Source organism: Rhipicephalus microplus, chromosome 8 (genome assembly GCF_043290135.1).
Source record: "Rhipicephalus microplus isolate Deutch F79 chromosome 8, USDA_Rmic, whole genome shotgun sequence".
Taxonomy (NCBI): Eukaryota; Metazoa; Arthropoda; class Arachnida; order Ixodida; family Ixodidae; genus Rhipicephalus; species Rhipicephalus microplus.
This window is the reverse complement of record NC_134707.1, coordinates 3,431,394-3,450,641: the sequence shown is the minus strand read 5'-3', so window position 1 is coordinate 3,450,641 and position 19,248 is coordinate 3,431,394. Positions and strand designations below refer to the sequence as shown.

At 45.5% G+C, this 19,248-nt stretch overlaps 1 protein-coding gene across 5 annotated transcripts in view; it reads left to right on the top strand.

Moving 5' to 3' along the window:
- The window catches only part of LOC119163951 (uncharacterized), a 166,428-nt gene that overhangs the window by 88,306 nt on the left and 58,874 nt on the right, over positions 1-19,248 (top strand). For 3 of the 5 annotated variants that reach the window (XM_075870777.1, XM_075870775.1, XM_075870774.1), the window contains exon 1: positions 7,417-7,501. In XM_075870777.1, coding sequence (XP_075726892.1) covers positions 7,432-7,501 — 70 coding nt within the window. In that variant the 5' untranslated portion in view covers positions 7,417-7,431. Of the gene's footprint in view, positions 1-4,161; positions 4,284-7,351; positions 7,502-19,248 lie in introns of those variants that run through there. The other 2 variants (XM_075870778.1, XM_075870776.1) reach the window with 2 other exon arrangements.

The following is a 19,248-nucleotide window of genomic DNA, read 5'->3' as shown; positions in this document are numbered from 1 at the left end:
ACGTATATCAGTGTTGCAAATTGAGAAAAATTAGGGGGGGGGGGGGAGGCACACGTCTTGCCATGGCAACCATTTTATTGTTAGAAAAGTATGGTTTTGTTTGTCCTTATAGTCTTCTCAGGCCCCTAAATGTAGTATATAGACGGTTTCAAGGTTGTAAGCGTTGTACCCCAAAAGAGCTTCCGGTAAATTCATTTACTGCAGCTCCTAAAGTCGAAACTAAAAGCATGTTTTCAAGTTTGTTTGTTTGTTTCTAGAGTAAGGAAAGTCTCTCTTTAGCTATTCAGTTAAGAGAGACGTGCGCAAAGTACAAAAGAATCTCTTATAAATTTGTGTAGTTGAAAGGAACATTTATTTGAATATATTTTGCCAGATAAGGAAAGGAAAGTTTACAAAATGAGCAGGTTATTTTCTTAAGCTTTTTTTGCTAACCTATGCTTTTAGGACGACCCGCAGGGCGCGGATTCGAATCCCGGCTGCGGCAGCTGCATTTCCGATGGAGGCGGAAATGTTGTAGGCCCGTGTGCTCAGATTTGGGTGCACGTTAAAGAACCGCAGGTGGTCTAAATTTCCGGAGCCCTCCACTACGGCGTCTCTCATAATCATATAGTGGTTTTGGAACGTTAAACCTACATATCAATCAATGCTTTTAGGACATATCGGTTGACAAAACCAGATCTCATCAAAGGTCTGTGTTTGTAACAGTGAAAGGGTCACACTCGAGAAATCGTGGTGAGTCAAGAAAAACGATGACAACGACGATGGTGCGGCGGTGAGCGCGTGTGAATTCGTACCAAGTGGTGGACTCGCTGTCTTGATATCAACTAAAGTTCAGTCACAAAGCTAAGATATCTTATCGGTGCATGACTCCAAATTGTAAAATTTCGATAATACAGTCATAATACTATCCGACGGTTCTCCGTTTTTGTTTGTGAAGACATATTTCCCGGCCGGGGTGCAATACACGACAAGTCTAGACGCCATGTTATCTGCCTGCAGGAAGGATATAATAATTACTGTGTATTTCCGTTCACATCATGTGGCTTGGGGTTTCATAACTAAGTTAAGCGGAAAGCGCTTGTGGAAATGGGCCCTTCACAAGAATTTATCTTGTTTGAATTCGCGCGCTGCTACTTTTGTCCGAGGTATCTCTAAATATGTAATAGACTTGACATTTTAAATTTAACAAAAAATGTAATTGCATGGTGGCATGGTACATTCAAAGTTGGCATGGGGAACAGAGAATAACACTTCAGCTTCTTGAGTAAACACTAATGCAAAGGCGGTGTTGAAGACATGCACGGGCGCATTCAGCGTCCGTTAGGGCATCACCTGACTCGTTTGATAAGGTAACAGAGCATGTGTCGCGACGGTTTATAACTTGCCAGGATTTTTAAAAGCATGGTGGGTAAGTCAGAGTGAAAGAATTAGTGTTTAGCATGGCTTCTAGGTAGGCACTTTCAGCGTCTTCGCCCGCATTCTATGCATGCATAAGGCGTGTTACGGGTTTTGGCTGTGCGGAAGCGACGTTTCTTTGTTTTCTAATCGCTTCTTCGTTGAACCAGGGATTAGGTGAATTGGAAGTGATTGTATCCAGGGGAATGTATTTGTCTACCAAATCGTTCAGTTGAGTCTACGGTATGAGAATTAAAGGTGCTTTCAAATGTGGGATAAAACTGCCCTGATTCTTGGTTAATTGCCTCATAATTTTCCTTATCATATAAACGAAAAGTTTTTTTTTTTAACGAATGGGGTCAAGAGATGTTTTACCACAAAGTCGATGGGAATGACATTGTGGTTGCTGATTTCGGGAAGATACGTAATAGATGAGACGCCTTCGCGGTAATTTGTTAGGACAATGTCTATAGAATATTTTGGCAGTTACCGGTGACGCGAGTTGGTTCTGTGAGCACTTGAGATATGTCAAAATTTAGGCATACCTCCAGAAACTCGTTTTGATTTCTCTGATGTAGACACTGGGGCGGGCGCGTTTGATCATAAGATATTAGGAAAATTGAAGCCTCCAAACAGAATTCATGAATAGCTGAAACTGAAGGTTCCATTTATTCATAAGGGTGGTGCTTGGAATTTTGTGTCAAACTATATACAGACCAATATACCAATAGTACTCCCAGTTTTTTTAAAGGGTACAGAAACGCTCGCATTTACTCGAATGACAGACTTCTTGAATAAAAAGAGCATTCTTAATGACTCGCAGTTTGGCTTCGGAAAAAACAGGTCGACAGAAATGGCACTCCTAACACTGAAGGAATACTTATACAGAGCTGAACAAAACTGCCACACAGCCCGTATATTAATAGAATTCAGTAAGGCTTTCGACAGTCCTGATCACATAATCCTTATTCACAAACTTTCCCTACGCGAATTTCGTGGACTGCTAGAAATACTTCAGCCGTATCCTAAAGAACGAAATCGGTGCGTCTGCATCAATAACCGCTGGTCATCCTATTTACCTGTTGTATGTGGTGTGCCCCAATACAGTATTGTTGGACCCCTTTCGATTAATCTATTTATTAACGGAATTGTAAGTAATGCCAATTATGCGAAATTTATCATGCACACGGATGATTGTACATTGCGTGTGTCAGGTCTTGATGCCAACACACTTGTCCAAAAATGCAATGAAATTATGATCAGTTTGTCCAACTGGACTCTGTAGTATCGCACGTAGCCTGATTATAGTTATAGCGCGGGAACAAAACGACGACACGGAGACAAGAAGGACACGAGCGCTCGTGTCCTTCTTGTCTCTGTGTCGTCGTTTTGTTTTCGCGCTATAACTATCGTCATGCCATACCAACTAGCCCAAGCTGCCACACATCGTACGTATGTGCGAGGAAAAGACACTTCCTGGCAGGAACGTGCAAGACCGAATGTTTATTGAAGGGGTGTCTTTTATACCCTGGCCAGACAGCCGGAGCATGCACCGTGGGGTGAAAGCACGTGTTGTCGACATGCTTCTCGCATCTGGAGGATCAACGACATATCAGACTCAGGTGAACAAGCCTTATTCAAAGAAAACAAAAGTTATCGTGTTTCGCGCTAAAAATAAACCTTTCGTCATTCACAATGATATTTACTTTCAGAATCAACGTATTGAGTTGGTCGACGACTTGAAAATTCTTGGAGTATATTTTTCTTCTGGTTTACGTTGCGATATCCATATCAATTATCTTTGCGGTAAGCTATCCGCGGTCGCCGGTGCTATGGCGCACTGCCGCGCATAGTGGCCTACGGTGGCAAAGCTGCAATTTCGTTACGGTCGATTCCGGTCATATGCACACTACTGTTACTTTGTCTCGGCAGCAACTTCAAAATGCAACATGCAAATACTTGTAACAATTCAAAATAATATTGCAAGATATATTGAAAACGTTGATCGATTTTCAGACACGCATGGTATATTTCTCAAACACAAACCACACCGCGTTGACAGGCTATACGAATATAGAAGATAAAAAATGTATTTCTCGTCCAAAAATGTTAACAGTTATTTTACGTCACTCGCTAAGCTCCTGTAAGCCATGTTTCCTTTAATATGAAGATATCACTGCGAGATGACTGAACCAGATTAGAAATGATGTCCCTTTTGAAAGGAAGCTGCGTATGTTAGTGAAGATAGCAGAAAGCGACAAGTTTGAAAGGTAACTCTCAACTCACTATAGTTATAGCGCGAAAACAGAATGACGACGAAGAGACGTCGTTCTGTTTTCGCGCTATCGTGATGTCATACCAACTAGCCCAAACTGCCACACTTCTAAGTAACTCTGAAGGGGGGACACTTCCCATCAGCCTGACAACAAGGGTGGGGGGAGGACCCCCAACACCACCTAGGCTTTCAAGACCGGATGGCATTCCGAGTGCTGACATCACCTACCGGTGAAAGCCGGGGAAAACCGGCTTTCTTAGGGAAAGAAGGGAAGCGGCTTAGCGCGGATGGATGACACGTGCGCAACTAGTCATTTGGATACCCGGTATACATTTGTCTAAATGATGAAAGACAAAAGTCCTCACAAAGCAGCACTTAGAAGTTGTATTTTAGTTAAATATCCACTTCCAACGGGGAAACGCTCAAGGCAGAAGGGTCAGGAGTGCATTGCTTATCGGCGTCGCATCCTGAACAAGTGTTTTGTCTTTCAGTGCTGCGGAAATCACGACTCGACATGCAAGGTGCGCGATTTGAGATTTCCGCAAGACGACGAGCTGCGCAGGAGATTGCGCGCTGAGCAGTTGCACGAGACAACCTCACTGCATACTTGAAGGTGAGTTGCAGAATTTCTTATATTTCACAGCGCGATTCCACGCACGCAGTGATAGAGCTTGAATAGTACATAACAAAAAGGTTGCGCATAAACGAGTATTATTTCTTTATTTATTTATTTGTTTATTTATTATGTGTGCGAGCTGAATTCACGCCAGAAGACATATAACACAACAGGCTTCGTACATTAACGAAGAAGGGAGATGATTTGGACTGCAACCAAAAGTTTTGAAGAAACCCGACATTTCGAAACCGACTTGGTTTCTTCCTCAGCAGGGGTGACTGCGAGACTGCGTAGCAGCGGCGTCTTCAAAGCACTCGCGTTTCATACCAAACCAGACAGGCTTCTGTCGAATGTTTACATTTAATAACGAAGAAACCGGCGCACAGTGGTCGCACCATTTCTCAATCCGCACGTTCCCTCCAGGTGTAGTTTCAGCAAAACTTCCGACTTTCCCAGCTTCCAAAGCTTCGACTCCAAGCGAAAACGACTGGAAGTGGCAGATATCTAGGCGGCACTCGTGTAAAATCAGCAGGAACAAGAAGCGGATACAGTGCTGTGCAGCTTAGCTTTCCACATCAGTATACCAGAAAGCCAACCTTCTGGCGTTGCATTGAAAACGTAGTAGTGGAACAACTATAAAACAAAGTGTTTTTAAAGCTCTCAAACTAGCGCCAAGTGGTAACAGACCTCACCTTGTAGCAATGATAAGTTGTCAGATTTCGATAGCTGCGATGACGGGCACTCTTGTGAACTGGTGCTGAAGTACGTGCAGCACTAACATTGTTCTGAAAAAAAAATGTTGCATAATGAATGACGAGAATTTCGGTAGCGCCTTCTAAATCTAAAAAGAGAAAGCTCAAAACGCTGCGTAAGAAGTGGCTCTTGACGTGTCTTTCCTGTTCTTCAGAAAGCATGTCATCAGTCTTTGTCACACGAATTTCCTCTATTTTGTTCGTTAAACGCCTGCAGATTAGTTTCCTAAATGCTGGCAACTCGAGATGATAAACGTGCGGAAAAAACAGTATACGTGCTTTCGCCCTATAACGTTAAACGTCAATGGAAGGAACACAAATGCAGCGCTGTGTTCGTCTACTGTGTTTTTTTTTTTTTCATGGAGTCGCATATACCTATTTCTGCTTACTATGGAACAATAAATATAAGGCCATAATAGCAAGCGCTCTTTTTAGTGCACGAAAACAAAGAAAGACGTTAAAATATGTGAGTCTCTTTTTTTTTTTTTTTGCCAAAAACCATTTCCCGGAATTTGTTCCCAGCTCGCTACCGAAGAACTGCCATCGCCGCTTCGTGACGTCATGGCGACCCCCCCTTCATGGCCAGCCCCATGATTTACTTCAGGGAAGGGCTGCACTGCAAATCGAACCTTTGTGACGGCACTGCGTCTCGAACAACTATTTGCAATCTACGTTCTCAAGGAGTGAGGGAACACAGCTTTCTCAGAAATTTGGCGTTGTGAAAACCCTTTATTTATTTATTTATTTTGGGGAAGGGGGTGAGTGTTTTTGTGCTGGTATACTTACTTGCTCCACAGAGAAGACTCTCAATTGGTCGTTGGCGCAGTATGGCCTTCAACCCTACCCGGAATTTTTCAATTTTACACGCACACAGAAACGCCAAACACGCCAACCTGTACACAGGCTGACTGAGCCCTCCCTAAAAAAAGGAAGAAAGAGGTACCGACTATAGCCCTGCAAACAATAGAGAATTTTGCGCGATATAGCCACCAGCGGCAACAGTGAATAACTCCGCCACCTTGGTCTAGTGGATAAGCTACTCGGCTGCTGACCCGCAGGTTGCGGGATCGACTCCCGGCTGCGTTTGCGAGGGAGGCGGGAATGTTGTAGGCCCGTATGCTCAAAATTAGGTTCACGTTAAGAGCCCCAGGCGGTCGACATTTTTGGAACCCTCCACTACGGCGTCTCTCATAATCATATGGAGGTTTTGAGATGTTGTCAACCAAATCAGCAGCAGTGAATAAACAAAACCTCTGTTTTTAGAGCGAGTGGTTTGTATGCATTGATTGCCAATGCTCAGAGTATCAGAGAGGTGTGTTTGTTGCAATCCTGAAATTGTGAGCGTGTAAACACAGACAAGAAGTCCCGCCACACTACACGCCGACTATTAACTGATATTGACTGAAAAGACGCACAAAGACACGAGAACTTATCTGCGCATGCCCAGCCGATAGGCGAGTCTACGCGAAGGCGTTTGAGTCCATTTTTATGCAACTTAGCTGTCGTTTGGCTCACGCAATCACTTGAGAAGCACAGAGTGCTGGGCGAGTTCGTGACGAAGGTGATTCATGTGTTGTCGAACCCTCGGTCACGTTACTTGCCGCTGAGTTAGCTTGCCTGGAAGTGCGTCATTATTACAATATTTGTCAGCTTATCTAATTGTTCATTGAACGCGTGATTATGCAGCCACTTATATATGCCGGTTGTGGTGACAAATTTTGAGTTGGCGCTGTGTCCAGGTTTCTTCATTTTGTGCTTCATTTTTCTGCGCAACACTTTTAAGATATCGATATACCATGCATGCCTCAACCGTCAGACGCGTTTCGTCATTCCCATGCCGGTGCGAAATCGCCCATTCATCGAATGTTGGAAGGCATTTCCACTGTCGACAATGTAAAGAAAGATTACAAGAAGATCAGCAAGTCTCTTATGTTCCAGTAATTTCTGGTTAATGCAACGGGCTATACGTCGGCGTTTGTGGGGACTTCTTTGTGACTGCTTTCTTGTGCTCACGGTCGCAGGTGGTTGCTGGCATCCCGTCACTCAGACGGGGTGTGCGTTGGTATGCGTAGATAATTCTCTTACAGATAGTACACAACTTTTTTGTGTCTCTGTATGGCGCATACGAAACAGTGGGGGCTTCGAAAACAGGCCTGTCTTCTGAGCCCCCCCCCCCCCCGTCCCCCCGGTCGGTTACACCTATTTTCTCCTTACAGCTATCTCACACCCCCTGTTCTTTCATAGGCGGTATTTTATCGCATCAAAGCAGGGGGAAATAGATTATTTTGGACGCGTCCGCGCTGTGCCCCCTCACCAGAGAACAGGTTGTGGCTGCTTGGGAAGGAACGTGCCAAAAGCCAGTGCTCCCCGTCCGTTCAACGCGTGCGTCCGACATGCCCAAGACCAGGTCTATGTGGGCGGCCTCCGAGAAAGCTCACGGGCAACTCGGCAGCGTCGAAAACGGTATGCCTTTTGCAAACGTTTGTCGGTTTTACTTTCAGAATGTGTCATGTGTAAGATATATAGTCATCAATTATCACTAACAGACAAGAGAACGAAAGAAAGTATTGGGGATATTTTATTTCTAGCGATTAGGATGTAAATGGCAAAAGACAAAGGTGAACGAAAAGATGAGTGGTCGCTGACAGCGACCGAAGGCACATATCCGGTTGGGTCCCTGCTGGCGGAAATATTCTTTTCGTCCATTTTTCTTTCATCACATCCTAATTACTTTGAAGTAACATCCCCTATATTTTCCATTGTCTTTTCCTTCATAAATAACTGTCGGGGTTCCACCTGCGGACCAGAAAGTTGCGGGACAGAATCGCGGCAGCAGTATACTCGTATTTAGACAGAGGCGCAATGTTAGACGCCCGTCTAGTACTTCTGTTTAAGCACTAGTTAAACAAAACCAGACGGCTGCGTTCTCTGTAGCCCTATCACTACGGTGCCTCCCGTAATCGTAACGTGATTTCGGGGCGTTAAACGTCAGCAATCATTATTACGATAAAGGTTCGCGTGGCTGCGAAGACCGTACACGGTGGCCGCATTTCGGTGCCAGCGAAATTGAAGGAGCTTAGGTTTAGGTGCACATTCGGAAACTGCAGGGGTCCAGAACTAATGCGCGTAACTCACAATTGTGGCATCGGCACGCAATTACATTCCGGCAGTAACTATGAAGAGCTGGCGGGGTGCAAAGCATCTCATTCTGCTCCGTTACAGCTTATATATGCGATAACAAATTGCAAATTTCCCTCTGGCTAAAACAAAAGAGAAACAATGCGTCCTTTTAGATTGGTAAGCTGCACTCTATAGGAACTCTAATTTTATAGAATTCGCTTTCATTGGTTCTTTATTAGCGAAGAAAATAAAGGTTGAAGTTTAATTTCCAAATTTCGCGCCGTATAACCTCAGCGCGTGACATAAGTTCTCCAATGTATTTTTCATATTTTCGTGACAGTGGCTCGGTAAACTTTTCTGAGACTTCGTAGACGAAGTCTATGGCACCCACAGATGACAATGTGCCCAACTCGGCTGTTATAACGACGGAGCATCGTGCGCGAAACAGCACGGGCGACATCTGCAGTCGCCAGTACGCCACATCTGAGCATGCGCGGCGCCAGTGATGTGCTGCCTCGCGATACTGATCCCTGTTTATCGCCGCTGAGGCAACAACCGATTTGGCCGGCGAAAGCGCTCTGAGCGATTTCCCGAAAAAAAAAACAAGAAATACGAAGTAAAACCGTTGTCACTGTGATATGATATCACGAAGCGAGAATGTTTCTTTTTTGTTGTTGTTTGATTTCGATTTTGTAATGTTTACAGCGCTTCGACGGCTAAAGCAGCCATCGTGGCCGCGGAGATAAAGAAGGGTGGAAACTGCAGGGCAGGCACATCATTGGCGCCGCGCATGCTCAGATGTGGCGTATTTGCGACTGCAGATGTCGCTCGTGCTGTTCCGCGCGCGACGCTCCGTCGTTATAGACAGCCGAGCTGAGCACTGTACTTCAGTTTATGGATTAGAAGTTACATAGGACCCAGTCGACGCCTTCCAAGTTTATGACGTCACAGTGTTTGGTGCGGAAATTTCAAGATGGCGTTTCCACCCGCAGTCTCTTTTTGCGGGTTTTTTTATTATCGTGTTGTGGTGGGAGTGGTGTTCTCAGGATTATGAATTTGTACTTTACTAATACGCGATAATTCGTTTTGCTCTTTATTATCCCTTTAAAAGTACACTGCACAACGAACACCGAGTGAGTTCGTTAGGGATCTTGAACATCAATACAGTCTGAATTGACGTCACCGGGCCCGCCATATTTTCGGGTAGGTTGCGACGCATGCGTCCAGCCTTGCTCTAATGCGCGGGGGGGGGGGGGTGGAATGGTGGCATCAAATTAGTTTCCCTCCGATTCTTTGTGGTCTCCCTTGGCGCGGCTGGCGAACATGTAGAACAAAGTGGGGAACCAATAGAGCGAACTTGGGCCTTTGTGGGAAACACGCGGATTCCAAGAAATTCCGACTTGTCCGCCTCGGTGGGCACTCGGCTGCTGACCCGAACCTCGCCGGTTCCATTCCGACCATAATTTCCGCTAGGCTATAATTTCCGAATCACCGCGATGACTATTTCGGCGGTGACTCATACAGTGGTTTTGGGACGTTAAACCTCACAAATCAATCAATCTGGTACTTACCCGAAAGAAGCGGGTTAGATCTTGGCCGCATTTTCGATGTACGAGACAATGCTTGAGGCCCGTCTACTTATTTAGGTGCACGTTGAAAAACCCAGGTGGTCGATATTTCCGGAGTCATCCACTATGTATTGTCGTAATCATATGGTGGTATAATTGTTTTCCGGCCTGATGTCCTGAAATGGGGATATAATTAATGAGAACTGCCATATATTAAGGAGGGCTCCAAAAATTTGGACTTCCTCACCTCTTTCAGCGTGCGCCTAAACGGGCCCTTTGCCTCAGCTAAAATATCGCCACCGCGGCAAGGAAAAAAAAATTGTTTTTTTTTTCTTCGTAGTTTTTTGCTTCGAACTGCTGCTTCAAAATATTTTTTTCTCGTTCTACTACAAATTATTACATTTACGCGTTACGTGGCGTAACGCGTATATATATATATATATATATATATATATATATATATATATATATATATATATATATATATATATATATATATATATATATATATATATATATATATATATATGTGTGTGTGTGTGTGTGTGTGTGTGTGTGTGTGTGTGTGTGTGTGTGTGTGTGTGTGTGTGTGTGTGTGTGTGGAAATGCAAGAAAGAAAAAAAAACAGAAAAAGACTCCGCCGCGCGGAATTGAACTTGGGCCCTCTCAATCGTGAGTGCAAGACGTTAAAACCACCGACACCGAGGAGCCCGTCCTTTAACGTTCAAACGACAAGCTATTTATATCTACCACTGACCGCTGCTCGCGGGCATCTCGGGAGGAATTATCGTGTTTTCAGCATTACCAGCAAGATGGCGCAATGAGCGCGCGTGCTCTATCTCACGCGTACTTTGCCCCGCTTAGGGGAGGGGAGCGACGCTCCCTCGCAAGGCCTTATCTCGCGGTGCAGAAAGGGGAGAACCGTGCGTCGTGGCGGGCTTCGGGGTTTGCCTGGAACGATTCTGTTGTAGTTACCGGACGCACAAAGGTCACTGCAATTATTGCAGTCTCCGTTTGCGAAAAGCGCGCGCTTTTCCGACACAGTGTAGTAACAACTGAGGCGCTCATTCACGTGCATCTGTACCTGTGAGTACGTTTCGTGCGTCGTTTGTGCGTAAGAAACGCTGGGCACGTTTGGATCTACTTTCCATTCTGTCCGTGACCTTCCAATTTGTTGCTATCACGTTCATTGCTTCGCCTTTGACTTTTTTATTCCTAATTTATTTTTACAAAATAATTTGCGTTTTCTTTTTTTTCATTTCTTAGTACATCTTAGTAATAGGATGGCAATCTTTATGCGAATATAATAGTCTACCACACGTTTTCCTGGTCGATCCCCCAAAGTGTACATGTGCCAGAATTAAAAGGCCACAAACATACATTGATTCGTCCTGTATGGCTTGCCATCCAAGCTTAGAAGCGTGGCAGTTTGGGCTAGTTGGTATGGCATGACGATTATTATAGAGCGATAACGGAACAACGACAAAGGGACAAGAACCAGACAAGCGTTGGTCTTCTTCTTGTCATTTTGTAGTCGTTCTGTTCTCACGTTGTAACAATCAACATCTTAGCCTTCTTCCAAGAAACCATAAAGACCTGTTGTGGACGTAACAATATTATTGGAGAAATAAACTCGCAGCTCTATGATCATCTGTGCTGTAACGACAACGGCACTGATTCGAACTATTTAGTTATTCATGATCGCTAAAGAACGCAGCAAATAAACGACGGATGAACACGGAGACAAACGAGTGCTGTTAACATTATGTTATTTTTGTTTAGACGGGTGGGATTGTCTTTCTCAAGCCTATGAATGTCTTGAGGAAAACAGGCCAATTTCACGAGACATCGGCTAGAGCACACAGCCACTATTTGCGGTTATATTTTATTATAAGGTAGAAGTCGTTCCCATCAAAGCGTATGAGTGACTTTAACAGAAAACCACATGTTGTTGCGATCCTCTCCACTCAACAATAATCGTTGTGAACGGTGCTCCTATATGTCTCTTTCCTCTGTCCCTTTTTCATTCTTTTCACATTGCGCCGGAAGTAACAAGTTAAGCAAATTTCCAAAATACATTTGCTCGCTAAAGCACAGTCAAGTTTTTGCAGGCGAACCCCATGCTAGTTTCTCATCTCGGTCGATGCATTGATCCTCTCCCGCTCGTCTCCGAAAGGACCTCTTTAATTGCCTCTGCGATCGGCCCACCGTTGACCAGGCAATGGCATCTTGTACGTCATCCTGTGACGTCGCAGTGACGTCATAGCGACATAACATTTTTGGTTACCTGTGACGTTACGATGATTTGACGCGGTGGTATCACCGTGGTTACGTGATCACCGTGATGACGTGACCTATAGAGATATCATGGCGTGAAGATATCACGTGATAAAGATTTTTTTTGCATTAATGGCGTTTTCCTCGCCCCGAGATGCCACCGGTCAATTTTCACGTTTGATGATGCATCTAAGACCTTAAAGTTACATAAAACACATATTCACTTATTATTAAAGTACAATTTCACAATCCCGAAAACACATCTCTTACAGCGACACGCGAAGACGCGCGAAACGCCACCTGGAGATTCCAGATATTCTGACGTCATAAAGACGTCTAGTCGGTTCTACGTACCTTCTAGCCTGATATCAGTTCTCCGACGTGGATGCCACGACCAGTTGACCTACCAAACCGTGAAACTTCACCACCTGTTAATACAAAAAGGCCATGACATCGTCTTTCAGTGGTTACCTGGGCATAGTGATATAGGCGGCAATGATTCTGCAGATCATGCTGCTCGCACGTCACATAAAGAAGCGAACAGCGTTCCGATACCGCTTTCAAGAGCGGATGCGGCGAGGCAGATTCGTCAACTGGCCCGCAGTCTCACACTGACTGAGTGGAACACACCAAGCATACGACGTACACGACTGCACGAGCTCGACCCTTCACTACAACTCCGGCCTCCACCCGGCCTACATCGACGTGAAGCTTCGCTTCTCTATCGCCTTTGGCTGGGAGTTGCTTTCACGAAAGCTTATACCACGTTAATCAGAATTACTGATAGTGCGGCGTGCGATGTTTGTGGCACCGACGAAAATATCGAACACCTGCTGTGTCATTGTCCTCGATTTGCCTCAGAGAGACAAGTACTTGCCAACGCAATGCGGCGACTGGATGATCGGCCTCTTTCTGTGCAGGTGCTATTACAGCAACGTACGCATGCCTCGACAGCCCACAAGGCAGTGAAAGCCCTGCTTCGTTTCCTGAGAAAGACAGGCTTGTGTGAACGCCTCTGACATGCGGTAGAGTTCTACACGCTGCAGTGAAATTACTGTCAGTCTCTCCCCCCCCCCTTTTTTTTCCCTCTCTTCCCTCTTTCTCGTCTTTCTTGTCCCCTTCCTTTATCCCCCAGTGTAGGGTAGCCAACCGGATGTCTTTCTGGTTAACCTCCCTGCCTTCTCCCTTTTTGTTGCTTCCCCCTCCCCCCCCCCTCTAGTCAATAAAATTGAAATACATTGATACATTGGAATCGACGGCTACTATAGACTTAGCATACGATGTTTAATAAAATTTCGTCTAGCCGAAAGTACGTTTTGAAATAGCTTGTGTTACGCGCAGAGGTTTTGGCGAGAAGTGTAAAAATGAAACTTCGACCTTGATTTTCTCCGCTAATCACGAAAATATGATAGTGAAACATGTGGCATTAGTGTTCTCAGAGTGCAGTTTGTCAGTTTAAACCAGTTCCTCTTTAGAGTCTCTTTGACAAGTCCCAATGAGTGGCCACCGTGGGCAGCTTGGGCTGCGCTATAGTGAGCGCACACGGTGCCGTACCTGTTCGACGAGGATGGTGCACGGCAAACACTGGTCTCGGCCGCGCACTCGGTCAAGCCTCTCTCCGGTTGTTCACTCAGTGATCGGCGCCGGACGGTTATCGCGCCTGTTTCAGAGGCCACTTGTTTGCTCTCCACTTGTGTGCGCACTATTAGCTTTCCAACCGAGGTGCTCGGCGTGTTTCGAGAAAGCTGCTTCCATACCTGAAGTGGACCTCTAGGATAATGGAAAACGCGACAGCTTCAGTTCCGGCGCATTCCTCTGTTCGTTTGTGCCCAGAGGGTCCCGGCTGTGAATGCCAACTTCTTTTTTTCGTTTCGCTTAGTTGGCTACATTGTGAGACCTATTCAAACGCTCACACGCAAATTCATGTGAAATTGGCTTGAGGAGTGGGTTTTTTTTTTTTTTTGAGTGATGAATTGTATATCAATAGTTGAACTTGGTAACGCTTCATTTTTTTGTTAGAATAATTTTTATAAAATGCATTTCTGAGTTAATGGGTGCGTTCATAATTGTGCAAAAACACAATGACGAAAAGGGGGCGTGCAATGACGAGCAGTCTCTCATTGTGGTCCACCCCCTTTTTGTTCTTTCTGTGTGTGTGTGGTCGAGTTCTAAATGGAACCAAACTACACAGTCAAATTAGGTGCCTTTTCTCATCTTCTAACCACCACCACAGTCGCCCCTCGCGCGCACGCCTATGGGAAAGACCACGCGCCCGCCAGGGTGATCGGGACTTTGAATCAGTCCCTCGTTACGTATCTTGCTTCTCTTTTTACTTGCCACTAATTACTTGTTCTGCAAGATAAACTGCGCCAAGCATGTATTTTCAGCAAGCTATGGCATAGGCGGGGAGAGTCCTCTTTTTCCCGGTGGGCGCGTGGCCTGACTTGCCGTTCCCCATTTCGCGTGCCTTTCTTTTTTTCTTGAAAAAAAAAACAGCCATGCAAAATTTGGCCAAATGTAAATGCTTGATTCAGGGGTTATTTTATTTATTTATTTATTTATTTATTTATTTATTTATTTATTTATTTATTTGTATGTGGGGTTTAACACCTTAAAACCACCATACGATTATGAGAGACGCTGTAGTGCAGGACTCCGGAAATTTCTACCCGCTGGTATTCTTTAACGTTCACGCAAATCCGAGCACGTGGGCGTAGCATTTTCGCCTCCATTGAAAATGCAGCCACCGCAGCCGGCATTCGATACCGTGACCTGCGGGTCAGCAGTCGAGTATACTTTAGCCGCTAGACCAACGTGGCGGGGCTCTGGGGTTATTTGAGGCGACTTACAGCATTTAATATTTTACCGATTCGAGCCAGAATAAAAAAGTTGGCTAATTTAACTAATTGGCTATTTGCACTCAGTCATGAAAAACAGCTTGTATGTACACACGACTTTCACTAATATACAACAAATAAAATTTTCGTATGACATTCTTTTACACTTAAAGCTGTTATGAGATCACAACTCGGGTCACGCGCAGTTGTCCACCGCTGCCGCCATTGTCCATAACCACATCGCGCGAAATTATAAAAAAAAAAAACTCGCAGAAATGACACAGCGGGGCTCTAACCTGGGTCCGTTAGTTGCCAGTCCAGTATTCTGCCACTGAGCCACACCAGTGCTTGGGACTTATTAGCAAACCTCCCTTAAAGGTACATTGAATAAAATCGTTGATTGCTGAAATAGTGGTCCAGAAACCTCGTAGTGTTACATTAGTGCCAAGGAAGGGCCTATTATGAAAATAAAATCACGCTTTAGTGGTCCACATCGAGTAAGCGCATTTCAAATTACCCGCCTCAAGAAGCGGACCGACCGAACCGATTCACGTCACTGTTGCCGTGCACAACGTTACCCGGCTTACTGAGCTAGTAGCAGCCGACCGAAAGCAGCGGGAGCCACAGCAGCAATAACGGCTATTGATCAATTTCCCGCAGTTGGCTTCCAGATATTTCAGACCTTTGTTTGTATCAACTGCGCCCCGCTATATCGTACCACCTGTCCCGTGTAACCACGCGAAAATTGAATTTTCGATGCACTCGCGCCATTCCCCATAGTAACGTCCGGCTGTTCTTTTTTTCCACAGAAACGAACAAGCAAGACTTTATTGCGTCCCTTTATATACGGAAGATTCTTTATTTAGTGCAGTTAGATCGATCACTAGGGATTAATTTTAGGCGGTCCGTCTGATGTCATCGGGATCATTTTGAAAATGTTCCACTGCGGTGCTTGTGTTGTGCACTTTAATTTCTCCGTATACATAGGGCACTGTTGTCGATAATATTGTCGTTATAGATGTTGTCATACATTGAGGTATCACTCTAACGTAAATGCCCCGCCGCGGTGGTCTAGTGGCTAAGGTACTTGGCTGCTGACCCGCAGGTTATGGGTTCGAATCCCGGCTGCGGCGGCTGCATTTCCGATGGAAGCGGAAATGTTGTAGGCCCGTGTGCTCAGATTTGGGTGCACGTTAAAGAACCCCGGGTGGTCGAAATTTCCGGAGCCCTCCACTACGGCGTCTCTCATAATCATATAGTGGTTTTGGGACGTTAAACCCAACAAATCAAATCACTCTGACGTAAATTGTTATTTTAATTTAGTGTCCCTTTAAGCAGGCTTGATGTCTGGAAAGCAATTGTTTTAATACGACTTATAAAGCGTTTTAAAACAGCGAAAGAACAACCAGTCGTCGCACAATGCGAATAACGTAACGAGTGGGCCGTCAAATGCTCCAGCCCATTGCAAAAGCTTGTTCATGTTCCCCTATTAAGTGTGGCGCATACCCACTTCAGCCATGATTCCTCATCGTCGTCAGCCACTGCATGAACAATTGGCACGAAATTCTTTGCAAGTGTTTAGCGGATACCAGGCTTCTCGGAAGAAATACGACAAATAGTATCGCGAATGCTGGCCTACTACCCAAAAAAGTTGGTTATTAATGCTTTAGTGGGTATCAAGCAAGTGCGCTTGCAGTAGTTACTTGATGAGTGTTCTGAAAGGCTCTGAAAGGCAGCTCTTCTAGCTTTCGCTGTGAGTGTGCTGCGCCTTCCGCGCAGGCCTGGCGTTTTTTTTTTTTTTTTTTTTTATCGTGGTCTAAGTTAACGATGACACCCGACCTGCAAGTTACAATTATATATAACTTTATTCGCTTACAAGTGCCGACACCGCAATGTCATTATGAAGGTTTCTGGTGGGAAACTCAAGGTGTACTTTTCAATGTACACAAATATATCAATCGACGGCGTAACGCTTGGCTGTAAGCGAAAAAGGCTGCTTCTAAATATAGGCCACTCGCGGACTACGTCACATAAAATCGATTCCCACAATGCGAGGAGTCTGCCAACTTTGTTTTTATTTTCGTTAGCGTATTTTACTTACTTTGTGAAAACATGCACCAGACCGCAGAAAGTACAGGCCAATGCTGTCAAAGCAAGCTTCGATTATACCAGGGAATTTAATTCAATATGTATAAAATAATTCTCAGGTGTTAGAGTATAGCAATACCAGTACACCTTGGGCCAAGCTGGGATTGCGAATTTCCCTTTCCCCCCACCAAATGTTCTTTTCTTTACGAGTATTTGAGTTGCTCTTCGGCCCCAGAACAGGTAGTGGAAACCCTTACTGATCGATCAAAAATGCGCACAATCCTTTATCGGCCATTTTGTGAATAGGCTGGTGAAGGGTACCCATCTGTAGACAATCAATACATTGCCCCCCCCCCCCCTTTTTTTTTTATGGGCTCGCAAGTCTGTGCGAAAGCATTCGCCCACTGCTCTCGTTAAGATTGCTTTGTACTCCTAGCAGCATTTATGTGTTCTGAAATCCAGTCGACTACTGTGCGGTTCAAGGCTTTTTTTTTCTTTAGCTATTCATCAACACACCGTAATCTGCGCATACAAATCAGTCTGGGGGACCATTTCCACTGCATTACTGGTCACTCACATACCAGCCCATCACACAAAATTTGAATGTCTAGCCCCCCCCCCCCCCCCTTTCTTTTTCCCGTCCTGTCCGCTTATGAGTTCCGGTATTACGATGCCGCTTCTCATTTTTTGTTCCCCAGTTCAATTGATCAGTTCCCCGAATGACAGGTTCCTCGCTCGCTATACGTCTGGGCACGGCCGGACTCGACTACCTGTCCTAGCGGAGCACCGAAGTAGTCGGGTCCGGCCATGGATTCAACCTATACCCAATTGCTCGATCCACACGTTAGAAACTGGAAATACACTGGAAGGAACGCGCACGCACGAGTGCACCACGACGTTCGTGCGTCGTCTGCCATGGGGGGAGTGTAAGTCGTGGCGGCATCTGGTGGTATCTCTGGTCCCTACGCGCCAATTTTTAGACACAAACGCCTCCGTAGGGGTTGCGCCGATGAGCAGGTCGTAAGTTTATAGAAGTCGTGTTGCGAACTTTACCGTTTAATGAAAAAAAAACGCATAAGTATAGTTTTTGTTCACTAAGTATCACGGTTAAGTGGCGCTAGCCGCCGCTCAATCAAAAGGGTACTGCCACGGAAGAAGTTTTTTTCTTCCTCCATGGGTACAGCCACATCAATCCATTCATCATACTCGGCGCAAGGTCCATTCGATTCGCCACCACCGCATAGATCAGTTCACGAGATGCTGCACCTTGCCATTCGTTTCAAAAGATGAAGAAGTGGTGCAGCAGTGGTGCGCAATTTTCCTGCCCTCCCTACGCTTACGGTAGGTCCGTTCAATTCACCTGCACCACGTGAGCCAGTTCACAAGGTGCTGCACTTTACCATTCGTTGCCTTGCCATGCACACAGAGGACGCAAATTCATGAAGGAAGGAAAAAGCCGGCACCGTCAGCGTAGGAGGTGCAGGAAAATTGTGAACCAGTGCTGCACATTTTTTGCACCTTTAAAAACGAATGGCAGAGTTCGGAGGTTGTGAATGCTGCACTATTTATATGAATGGTAAGATGCATGACGATAGTTATAGCGCGAGAAGAAAACGACGACACAGAGACAAGGACACGAAAGACACGAGCGCTTGCGTGTCCTTCTTGTCTCTGTGTCGTCGTTTTGTTCTCGCGCTATAGCTATCGTCATGCCATACCAACTAGCCCAAGCTGCCACACTTCTAAGGTAAAGTGCAGCGTCTTGTGAACAGATTGACGTGATTTAGGTGAATCGAACGGACCTGGTGTTCACTTGGTGCAGTCAAATGGTAGTGTATAAGTGTTCTGTGGTGCAGTCGCGCGTGCAGCTGAGAAGATGGCGCAGCACTTAGGCGTAGGCGCCGAACCCGCCTCTACTAACGCGGTGTTTTGCTAAGATGTTTGCGCCCCATAAACTGACCGCATGTGCGATTTGCCGTCGGCCAGTGTTTGCTGAATGGTCTGAATTAAGCAAACAGTAATAAGGCCTGCACCTTGTCGGCATCGTCATTCGTTGTGGGTGTCGTGCTGTGCCTGCGCACCGCTGAGCTCACGCTGCACAATTTCTGAACTTCGCGTGCACAGCCGTGAACCGGTTCTGACTGGTGCAGGTGCATCGAACTGACCTGGTGCCGGCTTGGTGCAGCCGCGAGTGCAGCAGATCGGACGACGCAGTGCTTAGGCGTAGGCGCCGTACCCACCTCTACTGACGCGGTGTTTCTCCAAGGTGTTCGTGCCTCATGAACTGTCCGTATGTGTGGTTTACCATCAGTAAGTGTTA